The sequence below is a fragment of the Ceratosolen solmsi genome, unplaced genomic scaffold (assembly GCF_000503995.2).
Source record: "Ceratosolen solmsi marchali unplaced genomic scaffold, CerSol_1.0 scaffold6, whole genome shotgun sequence".
NCBI classification, from domain to species: Eukaryota; Metazoa; Arthropoda; class Insecta; order Hymenoptera; family Agaonidae; genus Ceratosolen; species Ceratosolen solmsi.
Genome location: NW_011948414.1, coordinates 7,474,996 through 7,497,013, shown reverse-complemented (window position 1 = coordinate 7,497,013; position 22,018 = coordinate 7,474,996). Strand labels below are relative to the sequence as shown.

The 22,018-nt window shown below is 25.9% G+C and overlaps 1 protein-coding gene across 1 annotated transcript in view; it reads right to left on the bottom strand.

Annotated features, from left to right (window-relative positions):
- The window catches only part of LOC105368391 (trace amine-associated receptor 1-like), a 43,714-nt gene extending 23,421 nt beyond the window's left edge, over positions 1 to 20,293 (bottom strand). Inside the window, exons 1-2 of the mRNA XM_011507400.1 lie at positions 19,990 to 20,293; positions 15,781 to 15,906 (exon numbers count right to left, since the gene is read on the bottom strand). Coding sequence (XP_011505702.1) covers positions 15,781 to 15,906; positions 19,990 to 20,214 — 351 coding nt within the window. The 5' untranslated portion in view covers positions 20,215 to 20,293. The remainder of the gene's footprint in view (positions 1 to 15,780; positions 15,907 to 19,989) is intronic.
- Between the last annotated feature and the right edge of the window lie 1,725 nt (positions 20,294 to 22,018).

The window sequence follows — 22,018 nt, the reverse complement described above, 5'->3', positions numbered from 1 at the left end:
GGGTTTTTACTTTTAATGCTATCGCAGTCTTATGCCTGTTTACGTAAACGTAAGGAAATGTAGTTAGGCTTGTATGAGCTTCTTGCGTGAGTTTTGCAAAATGAGCTTACACTCGCGTAAGTGTACGTGTATATTCTGTTCGCAGATTACTTTATAATGCATGTTATATGATTTTTTTTCTTTTATTTTTGAAAAACTTTGCTGGATTGTATCAAGATTATTACTCTAGAAACGAAGAAATTTTTTCTTTGAAAGTTAGTTAACAACTAAAGTTATTCTTAATATCCTTCTTTATTCAAGTTTTGCATAAAAGATACACTTAATATAAAAATAATGCCAGTGAGTGGATATTTTCATCCAACAGCTATATCCTGCTAAATAATTATTAGCGACTAGTTGAATTTATGGTAAATAAAATAACATGAATTATACAGTATAATAAATAATTTAAGAGCTTACAAAAGCCGGAATAATAAATGATTGAAACTTTAACGAATTGCTATCGAAACTCGTGATTAAGTAATTTTCTTTGATAGCATTGCAAAATTCTTCTTAAAAGTTTTTACAAATCACAAGTAGAATTCCGTTGTTTTACCTAGGATTTTCGATTTTTTCACTTTCTACTCTTATTTATTTATTTTTTTTTTTTATTTTTATTTTTTTTTTTTTTTTTATTTTTTTTTTTATAGCATGAAATACTCTGAAGAAGCTATAAGAGAAGTGCATTTTCTGAAAAACAAATTCTCTCTCTCATGGCTGCCACTGCAAAATACGTTTTACATTTAAACTCCTATATAGATTACTTTCAAAATGTCTTCAAACTTTCTAAATTTCCTGGCAACTGTCTACATAAAAATTGAAGGAATTCAATTAACGATAATTGCTAATTATATTTTAAAGAGATTTTTAAAGAAATTCATATGAAAATGTCTTATTAATTATTAGACAAACATTGGTTCGATGTATTGAAGGTATAAGGCATGATTAATTATTTCGAAAGTAGGAGGGAGAAATTTCACCAACTATTATAATAATATTATAAATTAGCAAACAATTATAATAATAATATATAAAGGGACATTATAATTTAATTAATATTTACTTGATTTATGGGCTTATAATAGCAGGTTAACTTTAAAATTAATTTTACGTTTTAAAGAATAGATTTTCGTTATGCTAACAATTTAAAGGCAAATTTATAAATTACTGTTAAATATTATAGTTTTATTATTATGGAAATTAAAATCATTGTGCTTAGATATCGTTTATATGATATTTTAGTCATTCTTTAGTCGCCCTAAATTGCAATCGAATACTATCAAATTTGGTATAAAGGAATAATAATGCTCTTTGAAAATAAATTTTTAGAAAATTTTTGATAAATGGTACGTGCCTTTTATTTGAGAATGTTTGGTAAAGAAAATTTGAGAATTTCATATTTACCCTTACTTCACGAATTACGCCACGTATGTCTGACTTATAATTACATTTCTATTGACTGCATCTGTTTTTTTCTATATGATGAAGATACACTTAATGCGTTTTATGTGTATTAGTCTCCTTAAATCTCTCTAATGTTATATTATATATTATGTGCTTGGATAGAGCAAAATATACTTTCATTAATTGATTATTAAATATAATAATATCCTTAATTATTATTATTATTGTTGTTGTTGTTGTTGTTGTTGTTGTTTTTGTTGTTGTTGTTGTTGTTGTTATGACTAAATATGTATATACTCGTGTAAAGGCAAATATATACTGTATCATTTAGTATTTCTTGATAAACATATCTTGATAATTATATAGATAAATATTATTTTCTAACATCAAATAGGCTTACTTTTTGTATTTACTTTATATATACAACAATATTACGTATATATTTTCTGAAAATTTAATTCAATACAATTTCGAAATTTAAAATTGTTATTTACACTTTTTTCGTTTAATTTCAAAATAGAGTCTCCAGTTCGTGTTGCGTATAGTCAACAGCAATATAATCTTCCTTTATCAATTCACCAACTTCTATATATCGTGAAATACTTTTATAGTTTTATTGATATTTCAAAGTTCTGTTCCTAAAAGTTTTTGCATATACTTAATTTAGTACTTTTTAATGAAAATATATCATCGTAAGTCTTAACTGAACGTTTAAGTATTCAATAAATTCTACACTAGATGTCTGGACCGAATTGTTTATAGCCTATCTTTAAAAACTATACAGAATCAAATATTAAAGCTACCATTTTTCTCATTATTATTATTGGATATTTTAAAAATAGAATAAAGTGATTTGTTATTCTCGCTTAAATAAATGCATAAGAAATGAAGATCAGGAAAAGAAAATTTATATTTATTTCAATGCTGATAGATCAATTTTGAAGTAGCAGTAACTATATTTTAAATAAAAAATCAATGTAGTTCACGAATTGTGAGCTACTAAATAATTGTTAATTGAGTTGAGATTTCGAAGATTGCTTCTTCTTTTTTTTTTTTTTTTTAATATTTTTCAGAACGATATTTATAAACGATATTAGTAAAGTTACTTTTACATGGCTAAATATTCTATGAAATAATAAATTCTATAGTGAAGGCAGCCTTTTACGAGATACATTATTTTATGTCTCCCTTATGGAGAGATAAACTTTACTGTCTCTATATACTTCATGGACATTATAGTGTAAAAAGCATAGTATACATAAAAATATATTAATAAACGTTAATGAAAATATGAATTTGTAAATGAAATAAATATAACTGGAATTAATTAATTCTAAAGCAAAAGTATTCGTATTGTATCGTAAACTATGAGCATTTTTTGCAATAAAATATCTGTCTCGTTAAAACTATTATTTGAATTGTTATATAATCGAATATTTTAATTTCAATTACATTTCTTTGCGCCGTATATTACCTTACCGTTTTATTAATATATTTAAGTGTAATTAAAATTATTAACGATTGCTAATAACGAAATTAATTCAATTCATTGTACTTAATATTATTTATTATAATAAAATTATAAGTCTATTTTAATTATAAAATATGCGTATGTGATTAGTATCCATAAAGTTTTCTGAAATATATGTTTATATGAATGCAGTAATGTAATAATTTAACTTTTAATAAATTAATTCATAATAATTGTATATCAGTTAATTTTATAAAAACTAATTTTATTTTATTTATATATTTAAATAAATAGAGTTTAAAATTTTATTTACATTACTCATGTTAAAGCATATTCATTGTAGATATAAATGTATATAGATTTATGTAAAATATCAGGCAGAATGGTGGTATTTGTATTTGACTTGGGTTCGAATAAAGTCTAGCAATGTTCAAATACATAGAATTTTTCCATTTAATCATTTTTAATTTTTATTTAATCATCATGAAATTATTCTATTTAGATGATTTAATATTAATTTCCTTTATTTTCGTAAAAGATTATTGTCCGATTGTTCAAATGAAATCTGAGATTTCAGCCTAAGTTTTATCGATGCTTTACGAGTAGTTATTTATATTTGTAGGTATAATCATATATCATAGAATCGTCTATCTAAAGTAATAAATGTAATTTATTATTAAGATATTTCATACGTACTGACTTAATTATAAAAAGAAAGCAATAAATCAAGTAGAAAACGAATAAAATGAGATTTATAGTGAAGCGAACTAGTGGCCTATACGATTATTTTTTCAAATCTCAACGATCTAAATGGAAAAACGTAATAAAAAACAAATTATTTCCATTTTTGATGGGAATAAAATACACTTTGAAAAATTATTGGTTTAGAATTTCTTTAGGAATATAGAAATGATTAAGAATTTTGCAATATAGGAATATATAAGATATTTTCGTGAAAATTTTATGCAAAATTAATGTTATCGTGAGACAAAAATTACTATATTATATAAAACGTGTAACGTAAAAATAATGCAACTATAATAATATTGCAATAATATTACAGTAAACTACAATAATAAAACAGCGGTATATTAAATACATTTAATTAATTTTTTATATCAATTATTTATGAATAACACAATAAATAACACATTTTTCTATATTTGAATTGTAATATAAGCCTCAGTACAGTCATTTAAGTAAAATAAATTAGAGAATTCATCAGATGTAGTAAGGAAGAGAGGACGATCCTAAAAAAAAAATATATATATATATATATAAAGAGAGAGAGAGAGAGAGAGAGAGAGAGAGAGAAACGGATGATGGTCCGAAAAAGATTTAAGATGGTTACTATGGTAACTATTGGCAGTTAGCCAGAAAAAAAGCTCGAATAATGTAATAGAGAGAGAGAGAGAGAGAGAGAGAGAGAGAGAGAGAGAGAGAGGGAAAGGTTAGTAAATAACGGTCACTAGGATACTCATAGTTGTTGTCGACTGTTGTCCTGATTTTAACCAATTCAACGCCACGGCAAGTTGTAGGACCTTTATTCGATTATATTATACAATAATTTGTGTCTACAAGTAGGAACAAATATTTGAAGAACGAGGAGAGCCTTTAATAATAATCTTCTTTTGTTATATGTTATTGATGTAAATGCTGGACAGTCTGAGACATTGGTAATATATTAGTTAGGGTTTGAAAAAAAAAGTAGAATAAATAAGTAGATAAATAGTTATTCGGGGTATTGCTATGTAATTAAATTCAATATATTTGTTTAATAAATATATAAGATAATTTACTGATCTGATATTGATTAGGGATTTCTAAAATTGACATTTGAAGATCATAGTGGATATAATATTGTTTCTGATTCATATAATTTGGGAAGAAGCAATAAGATTATTTATTATATTGATGAATGTTTGTTATATTGTTAAATTTAAGACTATATCTATGGAATTGTAAATAGCCACTCATTAATAAATATTGATTTTAGTTTTTTTTTATTAATTTTTAGTAATACTTGAATTTACAATAATTTGTTTTCATCTGTAATTTTGTTGTCTGATGCGTTTATGTTTAAGAGATAAGAGAAATTATTATTTTACACTACAATGTATACTACAAAGTTTTATGATATCTCATAAATTAAGTCCATAAGTAACAATGACAATGATTAATAATAATCAGTTAGCGACAATTTTATATTTGCAATATTTTGGTTACAAATTTTATTTTACATATACATACTTATAATAAGACTACATCTCTTAAAGATTTTCCATTAAGTTTTAGGTTAATAGAATTTTTATCTTAATAACTAGTCATCTTTAACATAAGATCGTAATAATCAATTATTCTAAAAATTCTATTTTTTCTTACAATCTCTTATAAAAAGTAAATGCATTTATTTTAAAACAATTTTACTTGTTTAATAATTTTTATGCGTAATATGGTATATTTTACTATATATCGTTATCATAACTTAATTAACATATTCAATTTATATTAATTAATGTAATTATTCCTCATTCATTCATTCATATATTTTACATAAATAATTTTCATCAGTATTGTCAGATATGAAAATTTTCTTGACTTTTAAGATTAGAAAGGTTTCTCTTTGATTTCGCATGTACCAACGAACGTTTATGGAATGTTATCGAAACGAAAGCTTTTATATACATTTTGACATAGTTTCACCGATTATTTTATATCTATTTTATTAGTAAAATTTAACACCATTTTAAGAAATATTTTCATGCGCTAAATTAACCATTTACGGGCTTATTCGAAAAAATTATTATATTTCTGCCTTATATATGAAAGCACATACACATGCGGATATTCGTGTTTTATGCGGGTGGAGAAGAGCTTATTCATAAGAGGGGTAACGGACATCAGCCACGTGCCCCGACCGTAACACGACTGGAACTTTAGTGATCGTTTAGTGGGTGGAGAGTACTTCGGAAGCCTCGAACTTTCCGCAATTACTTGCTCAATGGGGATGTGAGATGTAGAATCCTGTTTGTCACATTACGAAGCTCGTAGCGATGAGTTTTTTTTGTTTTCTTTTGTTGTTTTTTTTTTTTTTTTGTTTTACATAGATTTAAGAGTGGCATGTGCTTTTGGCCCTGTTGATGCTACTGCCATATGTTAAAATCGCTCATATTTATGGCAACGTTTGCTTCTTCAATACGTCATTAAAGTTTTCACAGCTCTATGAAATGTGTATTATGTACGGGAATGTATTAGTGAAAAATATTATAAGTGTTAGGTCAGCTAAAGGTGTCGCTCAACAGCAACTTGAATGTCATCGACTTTCTTAATGTTTCACTCCAAGTTCCAAATAGCATCTCCGAATTTAGTATTTTGAGTTTGAATCTTATTTTTCAGTAATATAAATGAATAATTATTGATTATTAATGTATAACCAATGCTTTTTTTAACAATAGTCACTAAATTTGATAGGAATCATCAATTTTATATGGAGTGAATAGTTGGACAACGAGAAAAACATCAGAAAATGTAGTTAAACTTTCGTCTAGCTTTTCGTTTACATATCTCATGATTCATGTTTCTTCTATAAGAATTGCATCGCTTATGTTTGGAAATTTTATATCCTTGTAAATTACCAATGACCGGCAAGATAATTCTATCAACCACTACGGCACACTAAGAAACAGATGACCTACATTTATAGTCGTAGTAGCGGCTTCATAGAAGCTACGAAGTATGAGGTTCGGATAAAGCGGCAATGTGCATTTAAGATGTGAAAAAAAAAAAAAAAAAAGCCCAAGGGACGGCACGATGATGGAGTCGTGGACAGCCGTATTGAGGGCGTAAATACAGTTTAGAAAGGGAAAAGAGATCCCGCGTTTTACGAGGAGTCGAAGCACGGCTAGTTCAAGCATCTTCAAATAATTTTTTATTTTTTTATTTTTTTATTTTTTTTAATTTTCATTTTGAGGAAAACGAAGAGAGAAAAACGGAAATAAAGCATTTGGACAACTTATGACCTTTTACTTTGAGTACGTTTGTTGCTATCTGCTTAGACTTACAGGCTTCACATCGCTTAATGTTACTCTTAATTATTCCTTTGTTCCAATCAACTTCATTATATTTCATTTCAATTCATCAAAACTTCCAACTATGGTAGCTAAAGGATAATTCTAAGAAATGAAATCAATACATTTTTAAACAAAAGTTAATTTAGCTTGTGCAAATTGATATTAAACCATATAAATAAATCATATAACATTATCATATAAAAGATAATTACCGGAGAATAATAGATTTTTTTCAAAATCACGGTAAGCATTATAATCTTTAAAATAATGTAAAATATAAGTTGTCTAATACAAAAAGTCGAAAATAATTAATGAAAATATCCCTTTTCTTGGAAATGCTATCAGATTTTTCTAGCTTTGAAAGATCTTTTTCTCTACACGAGTGAAATATTAATCGTCTAAGGGGAAGAATGTAGTTACAATTAATGAATTAAAAGGTTAAGAGAAATGAGGAAGCTGAAGTGGCAGGACATTAAATTTATGGATCGATCAATGGATATAGACCATAAGGTCGCGTGGAATGGTCCGTAATATGTTGGACATTGCAGAAAATATGATCTTATAATATAAAACTGAGAAAACATGCGATATTGATAATCCTGAATTGTATGATTTGTTTCAACTTGAGTAAAAGAAAAACCGTAGTCCGATTATTATTATATACAAAATAAATGTTAAGTTAATTCAATAATTTTATATAAAATTTTCTTATATACAATAATTCTATCCATTTAGACGTAGACTAAAATATATGTAAAATGACTAAGTTTTTTTTTTTTTGTTTTTTTTTTGTTTTGTTTTTGGAATAATATTAATAATATCAATAACTAATATAATATATAATAAATAATTAATATAATTAAATTCTTCGTTGTATATTTTCTTATTTATTAATACTAATTTATCGTCGACATTTGTAATGTTGTAATTAGTTAAGAATTTAATTAAATTTTAATTATAATATAAATATATATATTTCTAGTAATCTACTAATGCATTTAAGTAATAAGTTTAAATGAAAAAAAAAAACTTATATTTTGAATATTTTTCAGCAAACGATAATAACAACTACGAATCAAGATATAATAATAATAATAGTAAAAAAAAAAAAAACATGAAAATAGTTATTTAGCAATATTCACTTCAAAGTAAGTTTCTATTTTATATTTTGAGAATAATTGAAGTATATTTAAAATGTAAAATACGAGCGAATCAATAAAGCAAGCTGGGAGCTTAGAAATACAAAGATCAAAGTCTGTGTTTCTTCAGCTTTCAAGCGTTGCAGCGGTTTATTGACCTTGGCTTCCTTGTTCTAAAAAGCATACACTCGAGAAAAACCCTTTTATCGGATAATTTTGTTTTAAGAATCTCGCATATCAGAGGCATGAATTTCAGCAAGAAAATATGTTTAATTTATAAACAATTTCATATCTACTTGTTTTCTATTGATGCATCAATTCTGTTGTTTACATTCTTCAATATTATATTATCTCTCGTATGACCAAATTTCTTACTATTTACTAATACTTAGATTTTAGTATTATATGGTTTTAAAAATAATTACAATTAATGAAATTTATTAACACTTAAGAGCTGTAAATCAACAGCGAATTATTTATTTCTACCGTAGATGACTAATTTAGAGGAAAAATTTTTGCTATGCGATACTTAACTGCCGTAATTTAAATCTGCGCGACATCAACATTTGCTTGAATATTCATAAAAATGTAATTATAATTAATACAATGTTTCAATGAATTTCATGTATATCGAAACGTAAAATTCTTTTCCAAGAATTGAACTATAATCATAATATAATTGTATATTTTTACTTTTATTTTAAAAAGTTATATTAAATAAAATATAGTAATTAGAAAAAAATTTTATCTAACAAAATATATATTTGTCGATTAAACTGAAGGTTAACAAAAATTTATTATTTAACTAAACGATTGTCGACTAATATTAATTCTATAATTTTTCTTTTTCATTCTTAGAGTATAATTTAAATTATAATATTATTTGTATATTTATATCATTAAATAATAATATTTTTATTTGAAAAAAAAAATGTGTATATATTTGTGCTCAGATTTCAATTTATTCTTTCTAATTTTTCAACATATCAAACCTATTACATACCTATTTGTTTGTATAAAGATGTGAAATTTTTAATGAAGTATTAAAATGGATTTCTCTTTATAAATTTGTATCTTTTAAAAATTTCTCAAATACTTTATGCTCTATAATTTGAAGAATGCGGCAAAATTTAATATTTTATTAAACGACATTACAATTCACTTTAAGATTTTGTGAAAATTATAATATCGAAGATTATATTCAAGGAATAAATGGCATGTAAATTAATTTTTATATTTTTTATAGTATTTTTGATGAAAAATTTAAGAGAAACGTTATAATGGAAATCAATTTGATATTTTCGACATACTATTAGTGGAATAGCAAATGTTACCAGAGAGTTTTCGCTTCAAGAAAAGAATTTTGTCATTAGAATTACACAGTGTGTAATCAGATGTATGTCAAAAAATAAAAATAGTCCAATAAGAAATTGGGGTTTGTCCATTATTACACATTCCAATTGTTTTTATTACATTGTGAAGCATTAAGTGACATTGATCATGTACATACACGTTCAATTAATAATTTTATTCTTTAACGAAACATAATTATGTATTGTAAAGTAGTAGAAATAGATTGGAAACAAAAATTCTGTATTTGATCTAGGAAGCGAATACATAGTTTCAGTTTTTAATTTTAATTCGGAGTATTACAATAATGCAATGAGTAATATTATAAAATAAACGATAAGTCTGGCAATGAGTGATACTATTACATAAGAAAATTCCATAGTTGAAGAAAATACGATAGTCGAAGCATTTATCATGTTTCAACTATTATGTTATAATATTCTTGTCTTATCATGAAAAATAAATCGTTAAAGATAATTTTATAATTTAATTAGATATTTTTCTAGGTATATTAATTATCTAAAAAGTTATTCAAATTTCATCAATGTTATTGATAAATACTAGACATTTATAATTTTGTATAATTACTTAATAAACTTAAAAATATTTTGAGATTATAGTATCTTTAATAAAAATTTATAAATCATTAACCAAATGATATGTTAAAAATATTATTTATATACAATTAAGAATTGGTCAAGAAATTCGTTATCGTAAAAATTCATGATTAACTTCTCCCATATTTCAATAGTGCCATTTTATTATACAAAATATCCAATAATTTAATATCTATGATCAGCTATTTATATTATTGGTATTATATATACATATACATAGACAATATGTATCGGAAGTTTAAATTATATGGGAGTTTAAGGGATTAAATTATATCTTTAATGGCGTTTAAACAATAAATGTTAATATCCATGAAATTGTACTAGGTCGACTCTTTATATTCAATGATCTAGTTTCTACCAAAATTCTTTACATTATTTTCAAATATTAGATCATTTTTTTTTTTATTTAAGAGAATAAAAAATCTGACAATGTTGATAATGAGTGACAGTGATGTTACTGATTGTGGTTATAATATATTGAAGACAAATTAATATATAGATAAATGTTTATTATCATATTTATTTATCCATTTCCTAGATTTCTAGACGTTAAACTTGATCTCTAATTAACCTAAGGATTTCTAATGTAATATTTAGAAAATAGTATTGATTAGTCATAGAACCATAACTTTATTATATATTTATATTCTTACGAATTTAAATGCATATTTATACATAAGTTTAACGACTAAAACAAAATAAACATTAATAGATGAATCGGGTTGTGGATTCTCAAAATTATTAATATTTTTCAATTTTAATAGATTAAAATGATAGGAGCTAAAATAAATTAATCAATTTGTCCATCTCGGTTATATATTAAATTTTGTATCTACTCTATAAATCTGAACATATTTAAATTTCTTTTAAAATTCTTAATACATTTATTCAATATGTACTTATTTCATTAAATTAATGTTTTTGTTTTGACATTTTTTATTTTATAACATTTTATTATAAGATTTTAACTACCTTTCAAATTTATCACAATTTTATTTTATCGATGTTACGCTATTACATTAATTTTTAGCATGAATTTGAATTTATAGGCACTAAAATTATATAGGAAAAGTTATTATAAATATTTATTTATACAGATGTAAATATATAAATTTACTGTTTTTGTCATAATGTATACATACGAAGTCAGTACCATTGAAAATATTAAACTTATACGCAGTTGAATTATATTGTTAATTTTAATTTAAGAGTGAGATAATTCAAACAATCACTGCTTACCACTGTATTTTAAATATTGTTACAAAAAATTCTAAACATTAATCATCCATCAGTATACTGGAAATTACTGACTTAATAGTCGACAAGCGTCATATGTATATTTTCTATCATATTTCATTCGTTTGTTTTTCCACGCTAATTATACAAAAATGCATTATCAATGAAATGAAAATAAAAATTCCCGCGAATAACTATTTGTCTAATAAAATATTGTAAGTGTCTGAAAACATCTATTTGCTATTTTTATTCCATTAATTTATTATATTAATTTTATTATATTATATTAATAACAGTCGGCCAAAATAGAATTTCCAAAATATATGCATATTACAATATTTTAATGTTTTAATTTTAATTGAACAATTCTTTTTACAGATTTAAAATAATCCTACTCACTCATTAAAAGGAGCAATATTTTACATTTTAAAATAATATTACATTTCAATATTATGGGACGTTTAGTAATACATTATATTAAATTAAATAGAAGAGGCATACGACAGAATTCCTAGTATTTAAAAATCTTACATATGCAGATGAATACATAAATTATGTATGTATCAAGTTATCTTTCAATAATCCATTAAAAAAATATTGAAATAAAAAAACTGTTGGTTTAAGTATATATTGTTGATTATTCAAATTGTTTTATATAAATATAATGATTATTCCGAAATGTGTTAATTTTATAATATTTGTGGAATGCTTTATGAAATACATCTTTTCAATTCAAGATTAGAAGTTATTAATTTTTTCAAATAATTGTTTTATCAAAACTTTTCCATTAATAGAATATAATTTGTACTGTGAATGTAATGCACCAATTTATGCATATGATCGATTGATCATAGTCTATAAACAGATTTAAATTTTAAATAATATTTTTTATTTTTGAATTATTAGGAGTAGTTTAATTATCAATATTAAGAGAAATATTTGCATTTTATTATATTTCTATCGCAAAGCAAAAAAAATTTATTCTCAATTTTCTATAAGGACAAACTATTAGTGTAATGTAAAATAACATAAAATATTTAAATTCTAAATTTTCAACAAGACAAGTCTTAATATTCCAAATGTATGTGGAATATTTTCATAAATTGCAATTATATAAAGGAGTGTTAAATCGGAAATTAAGAAAATTTATCATTAAAGGATTATATCGAGCCTATCTCAATGTCAAATCAAGATTTATCAAGGTTGTCAATAGGTAGAATTATAATAAATTATAGAGAACGCCATATAAATGACTAAAAATGATATAATTTTGTAGTTGCACTAAGAAAAATCTTGACGTGCACTCGATAAAATAAGTTAAGATGGCTAGTATGGACGCAAACTAGGTCTGACCCATACCTGATTGTAACCACTGGTAACATCGGCGTGTTGCCATTAATGCCGCTGCTGCCATTACTCTACTAGGAAATCAAGAAATATAGAAAGATTGAGAGAGTAAGGGGGAGTGAGTGAGAGAGACCATACCACAAATCAGTGGTTCGTTGCCGCCATCGTTGCCACCGAGATTATTACCAGGAACTCGATAACGTGCCTCTGCCTCTTTCCCATCCCGGAAGTGGCCTGAGCACCTGATGGCAATTTCCTCTCGGTCTCTCTGTCTTTTTTACTCTCACTTACCTATAGCTACCTTTAGTGAATTGTAAGATTTATGCGCTCATGCTATAAGGCAAAGAAGGAGAGAAAATACACTGGCACGAGTAGAAGATAAAACTAAAAGGCTGAGAAATAAAGAAGAAAGTTAAAACTTGTACAAGAGTTATATGTTCCATTTGTTGACCGAATGAAAATTTTTTACTTGTGAATTGTATCAAATAATTTTTATGTGATGTTTTTAGTGGATGATATAATTGGCTGATGATCGATATGATCGATTAATGATCGAATCTCATTTACTTGATTAAACCATTTTTCTTATGTATTTCGAGATTCCGTACTTTTCCGTTATTCCGTTCTCCATAATTCAGTAAGAGATAACTTAAATTTCTACTGTATAGGAAATTCAATTCTATTTTTTTTTTTCAAGTATTTTATAAAGGATACATGGATAATCAAAATCTCGAAATACATTCTTCATATAACTGTGCTATTTAATAATAGCGATGAAATTCCTTATGTATGTTATTTTCTAAAAATATTATTAATCACTAACATATCTAAAAAGTAGAATTTTTTAAAGTATTGTAAGAAAATTTTATTAAATTAAAAATACATAAAAATGAAGTATACAATTATTTTATACTGAAAAAGTGTATTAGGAACAGTAAGAAAGAGAGAGAGAGAGAGAGAGAGACGGAGGAGGACAGATTGAGAAGGGATAGAAAAAAAATATATGTCAGGATTAATGAAATAAAAGTAAATAAATTGTGTAATAGGAAAAGACGGAAAATGTCTAAAAATGACAAAGGCACAAAAGCTGAAAAGAAAACATATTAATAATGCCAAAGTATATCCAAGAAAAAGTTCATATGAAAAATTATGCTAAATTATGTTGAAAAATATAAAAAAAACTATGATATATATATTTTAATATACATGATATATTTATGCTTTATAATTGTATTATTTACAAATTTTTAAACTATCTTAGTATTAAAAATTAATCAATTAATATTAATTATATTATAATAAAAATTAGCTTTATCAATAATTTTTTAAATGTAATTTCAAAATATGTTATTTATTGTATTTTTTTGCTTAATTTTGCGTTCTAATAATTTCTAATATTATTTTATTTAAAAAAAAATTTGTTTCATTGCAATATTTATAAAAACTTGAACAATCATTTATAATTTTGTTTGGAATATTGAAAATTTTTTTATTAAAGTAGAAATATTAAAGGTAGATAAAATATTTATATTTATAAATTTGGTCAATGAGATCGCATGAGAGTTTTAAAAATGCAGAGAAGGTGAATATGAAAAATGCTGGAAAACCGAAGTGAATTAAAAAAGTTACATCATATCAAATAAGAAGATACAAATGATGTAAAATATAAAGAGAGAAAAGCAAATTTTAATTCAAGCCTGAAAAATTAAAATGAAAAAACTAAGGCAGTAAAATTAGAAGAGATAGACAATTATGGTGAAAAAGTAGAAATTCAGACGAAGTGCGAAAGAGGATAAGAAGGAATTGATGAAGAGCTGGAGAATGAAGAAATGAAATCGTCGTCTGCTAGTTTATTAGTCCAATGAAAGAGTTATTGGCGGGAATTAACGAGTGGAGCCGGAGAATCAGAACGTTGCTTGGCCTCCTTTCAAATTGCATTAAGATTTTCTTAAAAAAAGAAGGTATTACACGATGTCCTTTTCACAGATTCCAATATCACAATCGGTATTCGTTATATTATTAATTCTTAAATTTTTTATTTTAAATTAAGTTTTCTATTTCAATATCGATTATAAAAAGTGTTTTAAAATATACATATTATTAATCAAATTGGCAATATACACACATATACATATATATATATATATATATATATATATATATATGTGCATATATAATAAAGGAAGTTTAAATTCTTGATAATTCTAATCGTTAATTTATAACAATTTTTAAATCAAACCTTATACATTTATAATATTAAATTATTCTTTTTAATATGTTACACATTAAAAAATAAAATTTGATATAAATAAATTCATCTAAATTAAATTTAATCATACTGATTTTTAAAATATTTGAACAACTTACAGTTTTACGTTTCCTACAAACAAAACAATATGATCTTCATTATAATTTGAAATGATAATAATTCTTTTTTAATTTAAAATTATCACTTTATAATATTAACAAGGTATATTTATAACTTGTTGTTATATGTTATATAAATACATTCATGCACACACGCATGCGCATATATACATATTGTGCTGATGATGTTGATGATTTTATTTTCTATAATAATCTTAATATCACCATGTGTAGCAATTAGGAAAATATTTGATAAATAATAAAATAATTTATTAATTGCCTAAATTACTACGTTAAAATGTGATTATGTTAATTTGCTTAATCAGCCCCATAATGCATGAATTCTTTATTTACATTTGAAATTCATAATCAGTTTAATCGAAATATTCACATTGGGAGATCGTGAGATCGTTAATATTGAAAATGGAAAAGTGAATAGGATGCATTCGACTGCTCATGCTCACTTAGCCAAATTACTCGCATACATTTTAATGATATTAACAAACGAACGTTTGCTGCGTCCTACCATTATACAGTACCTATTATAATTCAGAAAATACTATATCGCAAATCCCTTCAATGCAAAGGCCTTCAATCGTCTCGTTATCCCAATGCTCACTTATTAAAAAGAAAAGAAAAAAAAAAAAAAGAAAGGTAAAGAAAAAAAGAAAGTAAGAATGTACGTTCTAATAAATCATTGATTGACCAAAGGATTGGAAAAATAATTAGTGATTACATACCTGGATCTGGCAAATCACCTCGCCGTATGGCCAACAGCTGTATATGGCGGGCACGAAGCCGAAGGGCGTCACCAGGAGGCCGATCGCGAGGTCATTGCTCGCCAAACTTGTCAGTAAATATCGTGGCTGTCGGCGGATCGGTAACACATGAAAATTGCAAGGGTAAATTATCGTTTGCTTGGGATTATTATTTCTTGATGTATGTCGCTACTCAAAGGCTTCCTTAGCCTCTAATACTCGTTTATATCATTGTAAATAATCACGAACAACTTGATTCATAAGCATTTCTAGGCATAAAATAACCAAGTAACTTTTTCCTATTATCCGACTCTCTGGAAATTCATTCAAATGCACTCGAATCAATGATAAATATTAAATTTATTAATTATAATTTAAAATTCGTTTTCAATTTTTGAATATACATTTTTATAATCATGTGATATGCCACTAATTGACGCGCTATATTACTTTCTCGTAACATGATATTGGAAAAATTTATATTCTAATTGAATATATTATTTATGTTTATTAATCGATTAAATATAGCTTCTATAGGAGAATATTCATAATTCGTGCATGAATATTTTTATTTTTTATTTTTTATCCATATTATCTTGTAAATTTTTATAATTTGAATTTCATTTAGTATAAAAATATCATATATTGTATTAAGCGCAATGTAAATAATAATAATAATAAATAATAATCAATAATAATAATAAATAATAATAATAATAATAATAATAATAATAATAATAATAATAATAATAATAATAATAATAATAATGAACTTATATATAATATTATAAATTTTTTTATTGGCCTTTAAAGTAATTTGATAAATATTATAGATAAAATTGAAAATAAATTATGTACGTAGCATAAATATGTTTTAAGTTATTAAAATTAAATATATAAAAGTCGAGTTGATATTTTAATTTTCGACATCTAATGCTCATAAGCCTATTTACAATATTATATCTTTTCATTGTGTGCGCTTATAAAATACATATGTATAATGATATTTGACAATATTATATTGTTCACTACTAAATGTTTCAAGATTTGTTTTGATAAGTTCGCTTGAATCCTAATAATAGGATAAGTGTCAATAATGACAAATTAAACATTTAGTGCTGGAATTCATAATCAATATATATTGAAAAATTATAAAAATTAATGGACCGATAGAGTGAAGAAGCAATAATAATATAACATTTGAAATATTAATTACAAATACATTTCTCATAATAATATATAAATTTAGTCTAAGTCTTGTTTTTCTTTTCTTTTTTTTTTCTTTCTTTTTTTTCTTTTCTTTTCTTTTTTTATTTTTTATTTTTTACAAGTATTATAACATAATTTTGTGGATGTGATTATCAGAAATAGCTATAATGATTGGAAAGCATAATAATTTGTTAAATTCGTTATTATGCTTTTGGAATGATGAAATTTCCTCTTCTTAAGAGTAGCTTAACGAATTATTAAGCAAAGCTCGGTTCTGCATTTTTGCACCGAAAATTTAACTCATTTAAAATTAATGAAAAGTTATCAAAATATTTGGTTCATCAATAGCGATACTATCAAGTGAGCCACCTTGCGACAGATCAAGTTTCCAGAATGTTTGGATGGTTTCACGACAATATTACACGTATAACTAACAAGCCCATAGTGCACCTACTCACGTAAATTTATAATGCGTTTAAATGTAGTTAGAATGCCCTTCAAAATTCTCTATATTCACGAATAAACTTTTAACTTTATACATTAAGAATACTAATACGCGTCTAACTATTTATGATAAAAAAATGATAGTGATAATACTTCGCTTAATTAATTATTATTCTACAATAATAAGAATATTTTCAGCCACGATTTTCAATATGGCGAAATTTTTTAAATAAGTACTATATAGAGTATGTAGATTTTATTAAAAAAATAAAATATAAACATAAAATTTTAAAACTACATTAAAATAATTATAGTTATTAATACTAATTGTTTATTCTATATAGAGTATAGATATACGGCCGTGGTCGTGTCTGTAGACATTACAAAGAGCTAAGGAAGTGTGAAAGAAAATAATAATTGGAGATGCACGTTCAGGAGAACTTATCCTGATTGAGGATGCACAATTAAATGCTAAAAAATTCATTTATATTGGTCTAAATTATTTCATTAAAAGAATCACTTCACGTATTTATATATTCACGTGTTTATTTGTCATTGTATAACTTACTATTTATAAAAATTTTTATTAATATGTACATATGAAATTGTTATATATATATATATATATATATTTTTTTTTTTTATCCACAATTTCTCATAATTGTATAAATGTACAATTTTAATCGCACAGAAATGCGTGTACATGCGAAAACACATTTTAAACTTTTTAAAAATAATTATACAAATGTTATATTCACATATTACATAATATTCTTTCAACATTATTCGGTATTTTTCTTTGAAATTAATGACTTTTTGGATTCTGTTATCATAATCATTAATAAAGATACGTGACTTTTATACGAATTATATTTGTAAAATAATGTATATATAGGTAAATCATATAATGTAAACTGTTTATATATAAAAAAATCTAATAATCTAAAGTATTTATTAGTATTTGGAAAATGTCGTATGATTAATTCACGTAACTTATCGTTGAATCATTAAAATATTGAAACATTAAAATAATTTTGGCGAAATTGTAATTGAAAGAAAGAAAATACTAGTTATGCATGAAGGAATAATAATCTGTATCATTTAGGAATTGAAATGAACAAATTGAGGATTCGATTGTACTAAACGGTGTTTATGATCGACTTTATTCCAGCTATATAAAAGCAAATTAGATGAGGAATAAATTCGATATATTTCAACGATTCGAGCTTTCATATTCCAAAGAATATATGTTTGTAACTTTTTTTTTTTTTTTTTTTTTTTTTTTTGTTTTAATGAAGAGCCTCGTTAAGCTTACCTCGAGTTTGACAAATTACATCGCGGCGTAAATAATGGATATAATTTTTCTTATTCTACGATTCGTTAAAAATGAATAATAATAAATAGCACTGCCAAATTATGAATCTTGACTTGATGATTTTAACGATATTTAAAAAATTTTTAATTCGAAGAAGAGCGATTAAACAATAGCGATTAAAATCTTTTGTTGTGGATTGAATTTTTTTCAATCTAATAATACTATTATGCCATTGGAGAATCTTAAAAGCTATTTCCAAGTATATTCTTCCATTTAAATATATATATTCACATATGTATGTAAGTGTGCCTGTGCCCAAGTGTATTTATGTACAGTGTCTTATCAGGAACAGATTATTATTATTGTTTATTATTGTTTTTTTAATTATTTTAATCGAGTGATTTATTCTTTGCTGGATTTATCATTGATATGGCGTTTACTGATATATGATTATTACATAAAGTAAACAAATGGATGCGATTTACTTAGCAAAATTAGACTTATAGGTCACGTGTACCTCATCATTGGATGAGATAATCATGTGTTCGTGTACAGACGCTTTTACTGGAAATGATAAAATTTTATAAGTAGCTGAGATAAGATAGTATTCGAGAGTCAATGTCCCTAAGAAACTTATCTATTTGCCTCTTGGATGTATTTTCGGCTTTTTAGCGTAAAATTATTTTTAAAATTCGAATGGATTATTAGGAGTCGGGATGCCATTGTGTTATATACGTTAAGAAATGACGTGACTGAGCTTATATTTTTTAATCGATAAATATAATAGGATTGTTGTACGGTGGTGAATCGTAGAAAATGGTACGACTTTGAATACTTGCCTTAGGAAGACTAAAATTTAATTACGCTTCTTCGTAATTACATTCCTTTAATGGTTAAACAAACAATGTCTAATGTGCTTAAAAGATAAGAAATGCTCATACACTGGGATGTGCCTTGAGCCAGTTCGTGACCAACCACCGGAATCAAAAGGAAAAACAGCTTTGAAGAGAAGAGCTGAGAAGAGCTTTGAGAAGAGAACGATATAAAGTTGTGTCAGTAGCTCGATAGCTTTCATAAGAATAAATAAAGGAATAAAGTAAAGTAAATGCGAGCGAGATCGTTAGGCAACTATAATCCTTTTCGCGAATTTTCACCAATGTTGGCCCTGAGCAATCACTCCGGATGTCCGAAGTAGGTCCGAACGACAGCTCTCAAGGACTCACCTGGGCGTGAATGTACTTGTGGTACCTTCTGCTGTTGATGACACAGATAACGAGGAGGTTCGCGCCGAGGATACCGAGGCTGAGGAGGAGGACGAGGGTGGCGCGTACGAGCTCGCCGACGCCGGGCGTCTGCCAGCGGGCCTCGAAGCCACCGGGATGGCTGCGCCAGCAGCTGCTATTGCTCAGCGCCGGCGCCAGTAGAATCTGCGGCTTGTGATCTATCATCCTCCCAGGGCTCGGGCCTCTACCGCTTCAGTCCCTCTCGTGGGCGCGAGGTCTAGGGAACACGCCGAGCGCATCCTAGACACGAGCACCACCTGCCGGAAAACAGATGACGATTTAGGGGATAGGGGTTAGGGGGTAGGGGCTAGGTGGTGGTTTGTGGAGGGCGGGAGGGAGGGAGGGGCGGGGGAATAGGCTATTACATTTTAATTTTTCTCCATTGGAGGAGGTTAACGCAAAATGATTCCGCGATTCATCGAGCGCGAGCTTTTTGGGTTGTAGACAAGGAGCTTTGGATGTGCGCAATACCTTTGTGACTTGTAAGTTCTGCAAGCTTCTTTGAGACTTTTTTCTCGTTTAAATTTCAAGTGAACTCGCTATTTGGGTTAGATGCGGTGGCAATTTCTTATTAACTGCGAGCATTTTGTTTTCTACTTATATGAATATCATGAAACGAAATTTCGGTTTTAATTAATCCTTTGATTATGGTAATTTTCATGGCTTTCTTATCGACTTATCGAAAATGTTCCGCTCTACTCTGCTAATTAAGCGTTGAATGCATTTAGCTATGAAAAAGCGTTATTTAGCTTAGTGATTGCCCTTTGATGAAAATTTAATTTTAGCTAGAAAGCTGACTTTTGATATATGCTCTATATTATAATAATTATTATCATTGTTATTGTTATTCTTGTGGTTGACGTTGTTGTTTATTAAAAAAAAATTAAGTAAATTAAAATAAAGCATGTGATTTTTTTTTTCTCTGAACAATTAAAATTTATCATTCAGTGTTAAATCCAAAAATTATTCATGTAAATTATCATAGAGTCAAGTTCCTCATTATCTACGTGATTATAATGTTAATAAGAAAATTTCGCAGAAAGTACAATAATAGTTTAATAACAATAATTTTATGATGCATTTAATAATTTTATGATGCGATTAAGAGAATTAAGGAGGAAAAAAATTCATTTTTACATTAGCAGGATAGAGTTGTTTCAGAATCAGAGGAGACTCGATGGATCATGAATAAATTTATTAATAAATTAATTTCTCTCTTAAAATACTGTGTAAAGCAAGAGTTTTCGAATCATCAGAACAAAAAATATTATAAATTACTAAATATTTTTACGATGTTATAAAAAAAATAAGAAAAATTTACCGCGATTGATAAATTATGAATAATTTTTCGTTACATTACATTACATTACAAAATCGGTAATGTATAACGTCCACTATTAGGATGTACATTGTTTGTGGTTAGCTGACATTCAAATATTAATAAAGTCTCGCGGCATAAATAATAAATCGGACGATGATTGGCGATTGAAGCGAGTAGTCAACTACAGACGAGAGAGGGAAGAAAAAGCGATGGATATAGTAGAAGTAGGACAGGTAGCAGAAGAATCGATTCATCCAAACCTTTACAATGAATCCGTAATTGATATTAAACGATCAGTATTATTTGGATTTTTTACGATTAGAGGAGTCGAATTTTACACGAAAATAATGCGAATTACAAAATATTACAACGAATTAGTTGGATGAATTTTATTCATTTTATTCATTTTTATTAATTTACTTGCTTATTTGGAAAACAGCAAATTACAAGCATTGTTAGTAAGTTACGAGTTTACAGCAATGTGAAATGTAATTATTTATAATTAATAATTAAATGAATTGTCAAATATTGCATTACGAAAGTTTCAGCATAAATTTGTTTAAAAAATATTTTACATATTGAAATATTTGCTTGTAATTGTAAAAATCAGTTCGAATCATTATTATTACTACATATTTATTATATGAA